Source organism: Myotis davidii, unplaced genomic scaffold (genome assembly GCF_000327345.1).
Source record: "Myotis davidii unplaced genomic scaffold, ASM32734v1 scaffold226, whole genome shotgun sequence".
Lineage (NCBI taxonomy): Eukaryota > Metazoa > Chordata > Mammalia > Chiroptera > Vespertilionidae > Myotis > Myotis davidii.
Genome location: NW_006297224.1, coordinates 3,499,806 through 3,516,485, shown reverse-complemented (window position 1 = coordinate 3,516,485; position 16,680 = coordinate 3,499,806). Strand labels below are relative to the sequence as shown.

Sequence of the window (16,680 nt, the reverse complement as noted above, 5' to 3'; positions counted from 1 at the left end):
CTTGCACCTGCTGATGGGGCCAAGTGATTGGGGCCTGTGCCAAGTGCCAGCAGCGGTGCGAGCAGCAGCTCCAGCTGCAGGAGTAAGCAGGGCAGGCGCCAGTAGTAGTGTGAGTGCCAGGTGGGGCTGCAGCGCACAGGAGCAAAGAATTTTCAATAACCACCAGAGGCTTGCCCCGATGACAGTGACTGGTGCCCCGCCTTGGTCTGGCACCTCCACTCACCTGCTCCACCATCCCACTGCAGCCAACACCCGCCATGTTCTGTGCACACCCCCCTGGTGGTCAGCGCATGTAATAGTGACTGGTTGTCCAGTTGTTCAGTTGTTCTGTTGTTCTGGTCGTTCCGCCATTCGGTCTATTTGCATATTAGCCTTTTATTATATAGGATATTTAAATGCCACTTAACAAAGAAAAATCAACCAAAAAAATGAGTTCGCCTGTCACCTCTGACACGCGTGTCATAGGTTCGCCATTACTCCCTAAGGGGTCCCAGACTGTGAGAGGGCACAGGCCAGGTTGAGGAAGCTACCCTTCCCCGCTTGAGTGCACAAATTTTTGTGCACCGGGCCTCTAGTTCTTCTAATAAAGAAATTCAAATCTGGATGAAATAGCTCTCCCCAAATTCTCTTTATGAGAAAATTGATGATTTGAGTGTGATTGCCATTCCAAAAAAGGCCTAATATTTTTGATAAGTAACATATTTTCCAACAAAGAATAAGATTTTCCAAAATTGTTAAAACAAGGTAGCTTGTTCATGTCTGTTTCCGTGTCAAATATCGGCATGGACAGAATTAGGCACTATGAACCGGCACCACTGAAGAGATTATCAAAATTAATAAAACGTGAATTATGTGGTTTTTAAAAATATACTTGCACTTGTTTAGAAGCAACAGTCTAATGTAAAATATAATACCAGACAGCTTTATGAATGTCCAGTAATTCTGTTGAAACCACCTAGTGATGGTGCAGCAACTGGTTCCACCACAATGCTGAACGTGTACTTCGTGGAGCAGGGGGTTGATGGGGGATGGGGAAAGAGAGGGATCCTGGGAAAATGAAATTAGTGACACAATGAAACAATGCCATCACAGGGGAGGACAACAGATGGGACAGCAAAATGAGAAAGGGGGAGTGGCCGGAAGATTGAAGAAAGGAAGAGGCTTGTCTTAGTAAACTGCTACTTTTCTGAAAAGAAATGAAAAGAAAAAAAGGCTAAAACAAGAAAAAAGAGAATTTGCTAAAACAGGAACAAAATAGATACTAAAACACGGAACAAAGGGCTATAGAAGGAGAACAGGAAATCTGCTGCCCTCTGGTCTCCTGTCTCTGCCGCAGGCACATTCTGCACCTCCCTGGCCAGGACTGGCGGCTGTTACACGTGGATCCTGTACTTCTCTCCAAACAGAACAAACTGAAGCTGAAAGAATTTTAAATGCTCATATACTGTCAGCAGGTGTTATCAGAGCCTCATCTCCCCAAGGCTGTCTCCAGACACTCAGGAATTTCTGGCAATCAGAGGAATCCAGGGTCTCACAAATCGCAGACACCCAGAAGTAATAGCTTTTAGAGGCACCTCTCACCACCAGCAGAGGTGTTACCAGACAGCACCCCGAGTCCGTGGGAGAGGGCTGTCCCTCACCTCCATCCTTGTCTTCTCATATAAGTGAGTTTATATGAGAGACCTTGACTGCTTTGTGAAAAGCCAATTTATTAAAGCATATCCCTTATTGAAAAGCAAAGCCAGCAAACCTGTACATCTGGCTTATGAAGCACAGGCAGGCTCTCAGCTTCCTGAAGAGAGAGTTGGGTGGGGTCTGAGGCGTTCTATACCCTCTTGGCTACAGGTTTCAAAATTCCTCTGCTGAATATTTTAGTGCAGATTAATTCTCAAGGTCCCCTTTTTCACTTTGTTGTGGCCTTCCCAGAATTCTTGAGAAGCAACTGGCAACTTTGTCTTGCCAAGCCTTGAGACTGCCGGCTTCTCTGCTTCGGGAGTGACACTGTCCTTTTTTCCTTTCTCCTTTCCACGCCCCGCTCTGCATTCTCTCCTTGGGGCAGTTTTTAACCATTTGCTCTCAAGTGTCCTTGGCTGGGAAGATAATGACTGGTTAGTTACAAGCTGGCTGCAAATTGCCCACGCTGCCGGACATGATTGTAACTTTCCTGTCTCAGTTTCTCTACTCCTCCCGCCCTGGAATCCTGTCACATGGGGAAGGACATTAAGGAGAGGTAGAATGCTAGGGGGCCCCAATCAGCCTCTCCATTAGAACGCTCTGTGGTCTTGGTATCCTCGAGACTAGTCTCCGCACACGTCAATGTGCAGGGAGTCACTTTGGGGATCTGGTTCCAATGCAAATGCTGGTTCAGAAGGGCTGGGATGAACCCGAAATTCTGCATTCCGATAAGCTGCCAATGGTCCTGTTCCTCCTACAGGGGCGGCCGCTGGGAAAAGCAAGTTAGAGAGCCCTCCGCTGAACCCTGAGTGAGTCAGGGCGTGACTAGACAGACAGAGAGAGAGAGAGAGAGAGAGAGAGAGAGAGAGAATGAGAGAGAGAGAGAGAATGAGACCAGAAGCACACCCTCTCCTGCAGGCAGGCACACAGAGAAGGCAGGTAGCATACATGTTCTTATCCATGCGTCACTGCACTTTGTCCAGCTCTCCAGGATTCAGTTACTGCAGTCTCCCTTAAGGACTCCCAGGCAGATGGCATTCTCCAGCCATGAGTCTGAATACCAAGTAACAACAATAGCAACCCCAGCTGCACGCTGCCCTGTGAAGGAAGTGGCGGGGGAGTTCTCACACGCCCCAGTAGTTGGCCGCAGGCTGCCCCCATCCTACTTTTCCTACGTTCCTTCTTCTCCCCTTATCTTTCTTCCACGGAGGAAACAATAATTGTCTCTGAATCATGCCTACCTGCAAGTCAAGCGTATGTTGGAAACTTGGATAACTGAAGCAGAAATACTGAGAAAGTGCGAAAAACCAGACTTCAGGGTCGAAGTTAGTGATTTGACTCCGATCTGTTTACCCACGCTAATGATGTTCCTGAAATAGAAGCGTCCTCCGTGTTCTGTGTGTTCATGTGTGAGGCCGAAGGTGGGGTGTGAATGAGTGCATGCCCCGCCCTCTACAAAGCAGAGGCTGCGGCACTGGGGAGCCACTGCGGTCCGGCCTCAGGAGAGGAGTTTGAATTAATGGTGCAGTCCCGGTTGGAGTGCTGTCATGTTTATTTCCTTTGACAGACACTGCAGGTTGCGTGATCAGTGTGGGTGTCCTCAGAGGTGGGAGCTACGTTTGCATGCTTCCTGACAGATAGAACACTCCCGCCAGTGCCCGGGGGCCAGGGTGGCGAGTGTCGGTGGGAGGAGTAAGCAAGTTTCACTTCCTTGCCAGTGGAGACTCACAGCTGGCTTCTCTCAAGGAGGAGGAGTGTGAGGAGCAGCAGGGCTCACTTCTCTGCCTCTTCCCTCAAAGCACCTGCCAGGGGCTGCGCGGACCAGACGCGAGGAGCGTGAATGGGCAGAGCGGAGTCTCTAGAAGGCAAGATGAGCGCCCAGGATCCTGCAGATCTGTGGAGCACGTCCGATGGAGAAGCTGAGCTGCTGCAGGACTTGGGGTAAGAGAGCAGATCCGCTTTTCAAAGCGCGTCGTGGGTGAACATTGACTCTCCGCTCCCACCCTAACGCTCCCTTGGATGAAGGGTGATCTTTAGCACTCTGCCACCCACTCTTCTATCCCCTCCGCGTTTTACTCATGTGTCTGTTAGGTGTCTTTCCGCTTGGGGCCAATGGCATTGTAAAAGCACGTATTATTTTTCCCTGATGTGAAAGCAGGTAGATGCGGAAAATGAGACAAAAGTTAAATGCTGGGCATTCTTGGAGGGTAGGGATAGCGCTGGGATGTGGGAGTTGGTGTTGCTTGGTTTCCTTGCGATTGATGTGGTTTATAAATAAATGTGCTGTTAAAATTGCTGCGCTCTAAGCTGTTGCGGGTAAGATAAACTGAAAGCCTGCACTCCTACTGTACAGGAGAGGGACTTTTTCAAGAGAAAGGAGGAAGTGTCTACAGCGAAGTCCGCATGCCTTTCTTTCTCCTGACACTGCATTTGTGAGCTCTTGTCTGTAGGCTTATCTGCAGGGGCAACTGTGAGCCTTTTAAATACTAGCAACTCAGAAAGAGGATACAATTTCTGCCTCAAGCAGGCAGTGAGTTCCAATGGGTGGAGCCGTCATTGTCCTGTCTTTAAGAAGGGACCAGATGAGACAGCTCATCAGGATATTTAATTAGAGAAACAAACATGACCCAGAGAGGAATAGGGGATTTCCTAGAGACACTGCGCCTTTACCCTAAAGTACCGGGAAGAGCCTGGTGAGGCTGGTTTCCACACCTGTGCTTCATGGGAGGCGCAACCTGCACCTTAAGTCTGAACAAACAGCTCAAATCTTCACAGCAAGCCAATGACAGAGGAACTGTTATCATCTCCATCTTACAAAGGAAGAAAATGAGCACCGAAGGGTTGACTAACTTGCCTCTATCACACATGTCAATTAAATGGCGAAGCTGGGATTCCAGCTTTCCAAAGTCAGTGTTCTTAACAGGAAACACTGAAGCAGGGGTCAAATCTGTCTGCGTGAAGAAAGCAGAGATTGTGTCTTTGGTGCTGCACGGTTGTAAAAGATCTTAGTAGGTCCTGTCTGTAGATTTTAAATTTGAGGCCTCAGAATTGAACTCTAACTTCAGAAGGGAAATCAGATATACTAGCTGAAGTTTTCTATACAGTAAACTCCTGTCCTTGGGAATTCAGAGTTCCAAGACATCACTAGCCTTCTAGGTTTCCTCAAGGAGAAAAGGTAAAGTGCCCCTGAGCATACAAAATGGGTGTCATAAGTGCAGACACTGAAGGTGGATGCCTGGGCTCTCACTTGTAACCTTATTAAATTATTAAACTACTAGAGGCCCAGTGCATGAAATTCGTGCATGGGTAGGGTCCCTAGGCTTGGCTGGCGATCAGGGCCGATCTGTAGGGCAACCAGCGGGGTGATCAGGAGGCTCCAGCTAGCACCTGCCTTGGCTGGCCTGGGGCCTGCAGGCTGAGGGCAGCTCCTGCATTGAGTGTCTGCCCCCTGGTGGTCAGTGCATGTCATGGCGACCGGTCATTCTGCTGGTCAGTCTGCCATTCAGGCAATTTGCATATCAAGCTTTTATTGTATAGGATAATTCTTTAGTGCATGCTTCCTTGTCTATATTCCCAGCCCACAACCAGTAAGAAGCCCCCAAAGACAAGAGACCCAAAGGAGATATTCAACTCTGGTCCTTTAATTCAATAATCCCTGAGCTTAGACTCTGTGTTTGAGGTCGTTGGCACTCACTTAGATGACAAGGTGAGCTAGCTGATGTCCCTTCTCCCCACCATAATGCCCATGGCAACTACATAGGAAACCCACAAGGAAACAGATCTGTATCTTCCCTCCATGTGCAAAGAGTACACGTTCAATACAACCTAGAAACAACCCCAAATAGGCATTTATGTCCAGACTTCTCTATTTCAGAATGCCTGGGAATTTATTAAGCATTTGAGAGTGGTTTCTGTAACAACAGGCAAGCAACAATTATCTGGGGAAATTGCTCTATAGTTGTGGTTCTCAACCTTGGCTGTACACTGGAATCACCCAAGAAATTTTAAAAATTTCTGCTCAGACCACAGACCAAACAAAAGACATCAACATATTGGGAGTTAACTTTTTCTTATTAAACTTTCCAAGTGATTCCAGAGTGAGACAAGGTTGGGAATCACTGTGTAGAATATCAACCCATCAGAAGTGCTGAGCAAATGTGGCTTTATTTCTCATTTATTGGGTATATAACTGGATCTTTTTTTATTATTATTGATTTTTTACAGAGAGGAAGGGAGAGGGATGGAGAGTTAGAAACATCGATGAGAGAGAAACACCACTCAGCTGCCTCCTGCAAACCCCCTACTGGGGATGTGCCTGCAACCAAGGTACATGCCCTTGATCAGAATTGAACCTGGGACTCTTCAGTCCTCAAGCTGATGCTCAATCCACTGAGCCAAACCGGGTAGGGCCCTGTAACTGGATCTTGTCGCCATCTATACAAGTTGACATTTTGTTTGTTGATTGGGAGCAATTTGTTGAACAATTTTATTGAGGCATATTTTAGAGATTATAAAACTCACTCATTTCAAGTGTAGACAACTCACAATTTTTATTTTTTTAAATATATTTTATTGGTTTTTTACAGAGAGGAAGGGAGAGGGATAGAGAGTTAGAAACATTGATAAGAGAGAAGCATCGATCAGCTGCCTTCTGCACACCTCCCACTGGGGATGTGCCCGCAACCAAGATACATGCCCTTGACCAGAATCGAACCCAGGACCCCTCAGTCTGCAGGCCAATGCTCTATCCACTGAGCCAAACCGGTTAGGGCCAACTCAACAATTTTTATTAATTTTAAAGAGGATACAACCATCACCACAAGTCAGTTTTAGAACAGTTTCATCTCCCTGATGAGAACTCTGAGGAGCATGGCTGATTTAAAGGGACTCAATGGTGTGCTGACAAACCACATAGACAAGGGGTAGTACTGATTTCCAGAGTCTGCCTACTTCCCTGACATAAATACTCCTACCTTGAATCATGTCAAGCCACTAAGGATTTAACAACCAGCTTGCAAAACTGCTAAAAATTTACTATTTGACTTGAGCCAGTACTTGCCCCTCCAGGACATCACTGATATACCTTTTCTAGGTAATAACATATGAGAAGACTTGAAAATGACTCGTTGCCTCTGGCAGAATTCTGAATATAAATGAAGCTTTGTTCCCCAACCATTAAGTCACTGGTTAGGTATGACCTGTACCAAAATTTCTGGTTAATTTAGATTTTTTTGAAGCTCCATAAAAACAAAAATGATTTAATGTACTTGAAAGATAAAAATAGTTTTAATGGCTTCATTTTAAAAGTATTTTAATAGGTTGTTTGATTAGATAGCTAGATTTTTACATTTGGATTTTTGATAGCTACAGACAGATAACTTGTCAGACACATTCCCTCAGGTGTTGATTAAATTAAAGAGATAGCAGATGTCTTTGTCTTTTGGTCCCTAGTTTTCTTCAGGCTATAGAATATGTAAACTCTGCAAATTAAACCCTGACCTGCAGCCAATCCCTCACCTGCCTGTCTAGGACACACATGACTTGCTCAGAGCACAGTCTTATTCCTTCTGAAGTACTTCAGTAACTCAGATGGATTTCTGTGTCTCATTTATAGAAATCCATAAATGAAAAACATTTATTTTCTTTCATCTTGAAGGTATCAATGTGTCTAGCAGCAAGAAAAAACAAAAGTATCTGCAACTGTTGCTCAGCTTCACTGACACCTTGGCGGATGGGGTTGGGGGAGGGTGGGTAGCAGTAAGGGGTAAGGGGGTGGAGAACGGCCCAGGAGAAGCAAGAGGTGAGCTGGGAACAGTTGGGCTGTTTGCTACTTTCAAAAATGAAGCCATGGGAGAATGAAACAAGTGATGAATAGCAGAGACAGCACCTAAATCACGAACCAGTGTGGGATTGCTCGTCAGTTAATACCTAAAAATTCCAGAAATTCTCTGACTATAACAAAGTTTCCTATAAGATAATGGAGAAATAATATAGTTGTATAGTTTATAAAGGAGTCACTACAGACACAAAAGGGATACTGAGAAATGCAAATAATTTAGGATATTTTTAAATTACATATTCAGATTATTTGAATATGTCTGACAAATACAATAACTATTTGTATTGTATTTGAGAAATACAATAACTATCCTCTTTTCTCTATACTTTCCCAAATACTTTTTTTAAAAATATATTTTATTGATTTTTTACAGAGACGAAGGGAGAGAGATAGAGAGTTAGAAACATCGATCAGCTGCCTCCTGCATAGCCCCCTCCAGGGATATGCCCGCAACCAAGGTACATGCCCTTGACCGGAATCGAACCTGGGACCCTTCAGTCCGCAGGCCAATGCTCTATCCACCGAGCCAAACCAGCCAGAACCCAAATACTTTTCTTCATAAGAAAGTGTCAGTGTCTGGCTGTGTTGGCCCGTGTCAAGAAACTAGACTCTAACCGCTGGATATTTAAGTAAACAAATGGAAACATCTCTCATTTCTCTCCCCCTTAACCTTCACATAAAAGAGAAGGTTAGAATAGATCAGGGATCAGCGAACGATTTTTTGTAAAGTGACAGGTCATAACTATTTTAGGCTTCTCAGGCCTGTGATCTCCGCCAAAACGTTTCACATCTGCCCTTGTGGTGGGAGAACAGCCAGAGACAACAGGAACAATGACCAGGATGGTGCTCAAACGAAATGCTGTTATTGGACACTGAAATTTGAATTTTATATAATTTTTATGAGTCACAAAATATGTTTTCTCCCTCCCATCCCCCACCACTTAAAAACATAAGCTAATGGCTTTCAGGCCACACAACAACATGTGCTCTGGCAGGAGCTGGCCCTCAGGCGATGGTTTGCTCACCCAAGAAGTAACTGATAACAACCCAAGGAGTTCTTATGATGAAGCGGACGTTTGGCACACACTAGCGCTGGTCTCTACTGGGTATTGTTATGCCACCTTTACATGCAGAGGCTCAGTAGCAGAGGAATCAGCTGCCTGACATCTAGCGAATCTGGGTCCCGAATCCGAGCTGGGATTCTCTCTTGTGGCGATAGTCATTCTTCACTGACCCCCTACTCTGCCTGCACTTGCCATTCCCATCCACGATGTCCTTTAGCCTCCACAATTACACGTTCAATGTGTATAATTATGCCCCTTTCATAGATGCAGAGGGTGACTTCAGTTTAGTTCTGTGAACTGTCCGGGTTACCAACCTCTTAGTGCTGCAGCTGAGTGACACACCTAGGAGAGGACCCTCTTTCCACTGATCCAAGTAGGTATATGTTCTGATCATGGCAGTTAGTAATCACTGGATGCTCATATATGCCAGGCACTGTTTTAAGCCCTTGGCATATAGCACTTATGAAAGTCACACACCACTGTAGATTGATACTATTAAATATGTCATTCCCATTTACAAATGAGGAAAGTGAAGGACAGACCTATGATGACGTGCCCAAGTTTTTACATGCTCGAAAGCTTCAAATTCATTTTTGCTCCAGAGTCCATGCGCCTGTCCACTAATGAAACTTCCTAATTTCCATCAAACTTCTTTCTTATTATACTAGCACGATATATTAGTGCTAGCATGAACTAAAAGAAATACAAAAGTTCTGTGATCACTACAACCAACAAATTGTACTACTACAAGACATTATTCTTTCACATTACTCATGTAATACACATACATGCACAAGACAAAACCAGGTTATTATCCTAATTAATAAGAAGCAGGTATTGAATTTTGTGTAGATTTCATAGGGGTGGGGGCGCTAGACAAATCGAGAAGGTTAAGAAAAGTCTAGAAAAGTCAAAGCTTTAAAGGAATCTGATGACAGATCTGTGATAGCAAGTAGAGCAATAACGCTTGTTCCTCTTCTGTGCACAATTCTGTAATCTTGGAGTCTGAAAACGGAAGGTGCGTCTCTTGGGGCGGTAGGAGAATATGTAACTGGTGTGCAGTTTGCTCTCTCTTTGACTCAAGCAAATTTCCTCTTCAGTTGTTGTGTTTTCTGTTCCTCTATGGGTGGTGGTGACTTCCTTCGCCTTACATGTGGACATCTGTTCACACAGGTTCTTCACGTTGAGTGGGGTCACTTTGTTTCATTCATTCACTTTCCCATTCATTCAGGGATCCATCTGTTGTTGATGATATATACAGTGCTGGTGAGGGATACTGAAATTAAGAGAAGAAAAAAAAAAAGGCTGTCCGTGGCAGAGTTTATAGTACAGAGAACAGAGAATGCACAGGCCTGTGCAGTTAGAGAATGCAGGGTAGAGTGGCTTGAGGGGGGTAACTGTCTGCATAAAGCGTATGTTATATAGCAGGGTGCAAGGGGATCATGGGACCTGGAGAAGACGCCCTTGGGACTGATAGGATTTTGTTGTCAGTTGAAGTCAGAAAACAATGAAATAGAGGGGAGATAGCTAATAAAAGAAGGAATCTGGAATCTTTCTGCATCCCCCAACGTTTGGGGCTCTTTCCTCTAGTCCAGCGGTTCTCAACCTGTGGGTCATGACCCCTTTGGGGGTCGAACGACCCTTTCATGGGGGTCACCTAAGACCATCGGAAAACACATATATAATTACATATTGTTTTTGAGATTAATCACTATGCTTTAATTACATTCAATTTGTAACAATGAAAATACATCCTGCATATCAGATATTTACATTACGATTTATAACAGTAGCAAAACTACAGTTATGAAGTAGCAACAAAAATAATTTTATGGTTGGGGGTCACCACAACATGAGGAACTGTGTTAAAGGGTTGTGGCATTAGGAAGGTTGAGAACCACTGCTCTAGTCATAGCTTCCCAAAAGAGGCCCACTCTGTCTCCTGTACCAGCCCAAAATTGTCAAAGGCAATGCCGCCCCAAAACAATGGCCCTGAAGCAGCCTTTTACAGGGACAGGCTGCCAGAGTGCCCAGAGTAAGTGCAGAGTCAAGCTTGATTCTACTCAGACAGGAGGCCTCCTGAGAGATCCTCTGGTTTTGGATTTCTGTGCAGCCCTGCTAGTGCTCCTCAAGTTCTTATCCACAGATATTTTTTCTAGTCAGTCATTGAGCTTTGGGTCCCACTCCAAGTCAAACAAACATTCCCTGGTCTTTTGGTCTTGTAGTCATGCGTGCAGGCCAACCTGGGGACTGGACAGATGGGCCTCTGCTAGAATGAGATGCCATTTGCCACCCCCCCTCCCCCCCCAGTCTCTCCCAGTCTCTGACAACCCTGGGTGTTGATCCACCTCTGCATTGGACTCTTTATGAGTCTCTGTCCCTCTCCTCTTTGGCTTCTGCCTTTGTCTCTTGAATACTGTTTGGGTACTATTTGTGTTCCTAAATCACTGCCCTGTATGCTTCCGGCTATTTGTGTGAGCTGGTGTGCCTTTCTTTCTCTGTCTCCAAGTTTTGGTCTCTAGCTTTCTATCTCTGTAGCTCTTAGCTTGTGTGTCTTTGAGTCTTTGTGCCACTCTGTGTCTCTGAATCTCTGAGTCTCTGTCTTTCTCTCTATCTCTGTGTTCCCATCTTTCAGAACTTCTTACCTCATTCCTCGGATTCCTTCAAGAACAGGTTTATCTGGGTCTCCAACTCCCACAGAATTATCTTCCTCCTTGGAATCCTGTCTCTCTTTAGGTGAGCCTGAACGAAACAACAACAAAAAACTTGGGGCCCGCCTTTACTTCATTGTTTGACCAGACACTCACATAATTCTGCCTGTCACCAGATCAGGTATGCTTCTCAAAGCCAGGGCAGCTGGCCTCACCATTTAGCTCTGCTATTAGCGCATGCAGATTTAAAATGGCAACATGGAAAACCACAGACAATCTGGTTTCATCACAGAAACCGCCTTCCTGGAAAGACTGTGGCAAGTCCTTCTTCCAGCCTCTCCTGTGATTACACTATGCCTATCGGAGGCCTCATTAGAACTTTCCAACTCCTGTGCAAAGCCTTTGCTTGGTTCTCTGTACTTGGACAGAGACCACCTCTCTGGCCAATGGAAAGATAAGCCCACATTTGTGATTATGGCAGTTAATGTTCATCAATGGACCATACTGTCTTTTCTTACATATGTCACAGTTTGCCGATAATGTAAATTGCCGCATGGATAGCTCTTGAACTAAATAAGACATTTCCTTATCCTAAACCATGATTTCTGATGGTAGAAAGGGCCAAATGCTTTATCTTTCACAAAATCAAAGAACCTAGCACCAGCTCCATAAACAAATGAACATGAAGGAAATCAGCAACTAAACAATCCTATGGAATGACTCAAGATTTAAGGACAGACTGACCCAAGTTAGGATTGCTTAGAGTGGGATTACCTAACAGAATCATCTTAGAGAACAATCTCCACCTTGTTCAGAAGGGCTCTGAGGCCAAGTATAGGCTTAGCGAGAAAGAAGACAGATCAGTGAGCTTTATCTATGGCCTTAGAAAAGGGGAGTGGCATCATATGCTATGAGTTTGTTAACTTTGTTCTAGAGCAGCGGTTCTCAACCTGTGGGTCATGACCCCTTTGGCAGTTGAACGACCCTTTCACAGAGGTCGCCTAAGACCATCCTGCATATCAGATATTTACATTGCGATTCATACTAATAGCAACATTACAGTTATGAGTAGCAACGAAAATAATTTTATGGTTGGGTCACAACATGAGGAACTGTATTTAAAGGGCCAGAGGTTGAGAACCACTGGTCTAGAGAGTTGAGAAAGTGTGTCAGGGTCATTGAAAAGTGAAAGTAATTTTGAAAGTGAAGAAAAGGAGGAAATTCTCTAGAAAAGAGTGCTTTTGTTGGCTGTTCAATTCCAGGCCATTTTAGCTGCTTTCACACAATTGGGTTGAACCCATTGCTTTGGGTTGAAATGTATGTCCTTACATTTCAAAATGTATGTCTCATTACAATTCTAATGGGACAGAATCTAGGTTCTCTATTACTTCTCTTTGCTTGGAAGGAGGAAAATATGTCATTAAACATATGAATAATCTGTAGACAGGGGTCACCAAGAAATATTCTCATGAATAAGTATGTAATCTAAGTGGATATGTGGCTCATGTTTTAAAGGGAAAGATCACTTTCTGTGCCCATCATTTTGCTAGCTTCATTTTTGCCTGACCCTTCCACGGAGGCCCTCAGTTTCAAGTGGCTCCAACTCATGTCTTCCTCCTCCAAGAAGCTTTCCCTGATCCTCCCAGCCTCCTGTGAAGTGCCCTTCTGTGCCATTTACTGTCCATTTCACTGAGATGGCGGCTATTCCCGGATCTGCCGATAGCACTGGCCTGCAAATCCTCCGCTTCCCTCCCCATTGCTACTGGAAAGCCACTTAGCACCTTGCCCTCTTTGTCCTCCTCCTCAGATGCCACGCACCGTGAAGTCAAACCATCAAGGTTATTGGAATGAATTGAAGTGTTTAGGACCAAGAGTCCTTTACCTCTTCGATTTTCAAAGTCTAAACTGCATATCAATCACATGAGGCTGTTGATAAATACAGGTTATACCTCAGCAGGTGTAGGGGGCCTGAGAATGTGAGTTTCTAACAAGACCTCAGGGCAGAGGAGCAAGGCTTCCCATTGTTTCCAAACACCAGGTGCCGCCTATAAGTGTCGTAAGGTCAGTTTAGTGGGTCACAGTCAGTATTTGTTCAAAGAAATGCAAGAGGAAAGAACAGTGAATAGCATCTAGAATAGCAATGTTTCCTATAACATTTTTGGCTTTCTGTGTGTGTTTATAATGTATATCTGTATGTGTGTTTATACATATGGAGAGAGAGAGAGAAATACAAAATGTATTTATATCACAGGCCAATTCAAAAAGTTGAATGCAAAATGCGATATAAGCTTCTATCAGTAAATTAAGACAGTAAAACCCACGGGGATAAGAATCCATGAAGGTTCCACTATGCTGGGGCAACTTCCCAGAAGGTTCCAGCAGGAAGGGGCACTGAGGGAGAAGAGGCTGAATTTGGGAGCCAGTTTTCTGGATCAAGCTTGTCCTTTTTCTCTGTGGTTGAGCTTATTTCCTGTACGTCGCTGAGAGGCAGCTATGAAAATCCTGTAGTGGGTGGGTGTTTCCTAATTGGTGACTGTATCTCGGAAGGGATGATACCACCGTTTCCTTCAGGGTCAACTGCTGGTTTTGATCATCTCCAAAGCCCAGTACAAATCTTCCTCTGAAGCTTCATGAGTCTCTGCTCTGTTGCCTCTGTCAGCTCTGAGACACAGTAATGGCAACACGTGGGCCATGGGGCGGGGGTTGGGGGTGGAATATAACATTGCTTGGAATGTATTGTTACAAATCCTTGCTCTTTTTTCTTTTTTTCCTCCAGGGAAAATGAAACAAACAAACAAAAAATGTTTTAAGTGTTAGGAAAATGAACCTTATTCCAAACTCTTCCCAGCACCTAGCACAATGTCTGGTATAGTCAGAATATGTTGTATAATTAGCAATACTTATATCTTATTTTCTCCCGCAAAAGTTAGAGAATCATATAAAACATGTATAAAAGAAGACTGTTCCAACGCATGAAAATAAAAAGGGTCTTCTTACAAGGCATTATGTTAGTCACCTTGACAGATGAGAGAAAACCGAGGTTGTTACGTGAGTGGGGTCACGTGCTAGTAAGGCTGGAGACAAAAGCATCTTCTCCTTCACTGGCACCGCATGGATGTTCCGGGTCTAAGTTAGAGGCTTATTAGCATTCCTTTTCACTTGGCATTTCCCAATAGTGAAAAGGTTTTTTCTTGCCCTTAATTCTAAAGACATCACCCTTCAAATGCAGGAGGGGGGGCGGGGGGCCGGGGGGAGGTGCTAATGGAGTAGCAGAGGAAAACGACTTACATGTGAGATGTAATCAACAGTAGGTTCAGTGTGAGTCAGCAGCGTGATGCAACTGTCCAGAAAATAGCTCAATCTTGGGTTTCCTTCAGGTGTACCAGCAGCTAGAATAAGGGGGACCTGTGAGGCTTTGTTTTGCAAGTCAGACTTTAGCGTCAGACCTTAGCGTTAAGTTGATTATAAGAATTTGCAAAATAGTCAAAGGAGATAAGGTTTCTGGGTGATAAGGTCCCTGGGTGCTAAAGGGACAGAAGGACTGTCATAAAAGGAGAAGTTGAAGATGATGGAAAGGGAAGAGAATACATTCTAAATGCTTTTAACTATTTGTTTTTCTTTTTTCTTTTTTTTTTTTTTTACGTTTAAGTCTAACACCAAAAAACAGCTTTTGGACCATCTGTTGAAATCAGGAAACTAGCAATTCAATGTAGGCAAGAGTCTCCTGCCATCAATTATGGAAGCATGGAATGAGCTTACCTATGAAATAGTGAGTTCCCCGTCATTATGGACATCCTTTGGGGGTTCCCGGGTTGCCAGAGGGATGTCTGACTGCCAGCTTAGGCCCGATCCCTCCAGGGAGCAGGCTTAAGCCAGCAGGTGGACATCCCCTGAGGGGTCCCAGACTGTGAGAGGGTACAAGCCGGGCTGAGGGACCCCCCCACCCAGAGTGCACAAATTATTGTGCACCGGGCCCCTAGTTAGAAAATAACATTGTGTCCTTCAAGGCCTACTTCCATGTTGGCTCACTTAGGGAGTGGTCTTCATTGGGTGCTTCACTCTCAGGTATAAAGTTTGCAAAGTATTTGTCTTGTGCTCCTGACTTGATTCGTGGTTTCTTGAAGCCCAGCCAAAGGTTTTCCCATTTTTGTCCTTAGGACCTTCCCCGGCACAATGCCCAGCACAATGCTTTTCACAGGTTTGAAGCTTAATAAATAAAGATTTTGATAGAAGGTAGAGAAGGTTGGTTGTGAGAAAACTACCAATGTCATTCTACTATATTTTCCACTTTTAGTTCTTCATAGGCACAAATAGACATATTTCTACAAAAGATACGTAATATTATTAGTTTTTATAGTTACTTCCCTGGAAGATATGCTCATCCTAAGTTTCTGGGGGAAAATGTTTAACTCAATTAAAAGAGGAAGTTTGGGCACTTATGAAAGAGCTATTTGGGGAATGAGGATCCTCACTGCCCCACAGACATCAGAAAGTGTATGTAGGTGACTGTCTGGCGGGCCCAGGACTCCATAAAATCCAAGAGACGTCAAGATTGACTCAACAAGCTGTCACTGAAATGTTCACTGTGATTCTTCTTGCTTTATACTCCGTATATTTATATATTTATGATAAATAATTATTATTTAAAAGATTAGAATACAATTTTTTAGCAAAACTGCCATCAAGCTCTAATTATCGAAGAATTCTGTAAATGCTTTAAACACAGACTTCAGTTCTCATTGAAAAGCATCTAAAGGGATGTTCAAATCCTTAGTTTTAGAATTTTGTTGATCAAAATTTGTTGCTTCAAACATGTAATCTACTGGCTCGAACTAAATCTTATTCTGAAATGTTCATTCAAAATTTAATTATTGGCAAAAGGTATTTAAGAACTTAGAACCTTGTAGAGATTAGAGTTTTGATTGTAGCCAAACCTGAAGTACCTCTATAGCTTCACTTTTAATTCCTCCCATTATCTTTTTTAAAATTAAAGTATGATTGACATACAACATTATATTAGTTTTAGATTCCAATTGTCCTTTGAAAGCATTTTGTAGTGAGAAGATTTGAACCTTCAGTGAATCAGTTGAATGAATGAGGCTGTTTTGTGGGTAATAATTCAATAGGTTTTCTTATAAAATGTTTTTCCTTGCAATTCCTTTAAGCTGGCAAATACATTTCTAGTACAGGATAGAGGCATCTCTGCCCCAGAGAGGAAATGTGCTAAAGAAACACACATTAGAAAATGCAGATTTAGAAAATAGCTTGGAGACCTGTGTAGAAACTTCCTTACACAGACAGTCTTACGTTTTGCTTTTCTTATAAGGTTAACATTTCGGGCCATGGGATGTTACAATGGATGCCAGCGTGGCTCACGACAGCAGGCTCCCTCACACCCAGAATCAGGCTCTTCCTTGAAAGTCTTGTACACTATGCATGCTTCCTAATAGCA

At 43.9% G+C, this 16,680-nt stretch overlaps 1 protein-coding gene and 1 long non-coding RNA gene across 7 annotated transcripts in view; one reads left to right on the top strand and one right to left on the bottom strand.

Moving 5' to 3' along the window:
• The first annotated feature begins 3,124 nt into the window (after nucleotides 1-3,124).
• Nucleotides 3,125-16,680, top strand: part of DAPP1 (dual adaptor of phosphotyrosine and 3-phosphoinositides) — a 45,968-nt gene continuing 32,412 nt past the window's right edge. Inside the window, exons 1-2 of one of the 5 annotated variants that reach the window (XM_015569999.1) lie at nucleotides 3,125-3,250; nucleotides 3,474-3,615. In XM_015569999.1, the coding sequence (XP_015425485.1) occupies nucleotides 3,515-3,615 (101 nt within the window). In that variant the 5' untranslated portion in view covers nucleotides 3,125-3,250; nucleotides 3,474-3,514. Of the gene's footprint in view, nucleotides 3,281-3,327; nucleotides 3,616-16,680 lie in introns of those variants that run through there. The other 4 variants (XM_015569998.1, XM_015570001.1, XM_015570000.1 and 1 more) reach the window with 4 other exon arrangements.
• The window catches only part of LOC107184545, a 9,780-nt gene continuing 2,488 nt past the window's right edge, over nucleotides 9,389-16,680 (bottom strand). The window contains exons 1-2 of one of the 2 annotated variants that reach the window (XR_001515403.1): nucleotides 14,517-14,745; nucleotides 9,389-9,853 (exon numbers count right to left, since the gene is read on the bottom strand). This is a non-coding gene — a long non-coding RNA (uncharacterized LOC107184545). Of the gene's footprint in view, nucleotides 9,854-14,516; nucleotides 14,746-16,680 lie in introns of those variants that run through there. The other variant, XR_001515402.1, reaches the window with a different exon arrangement.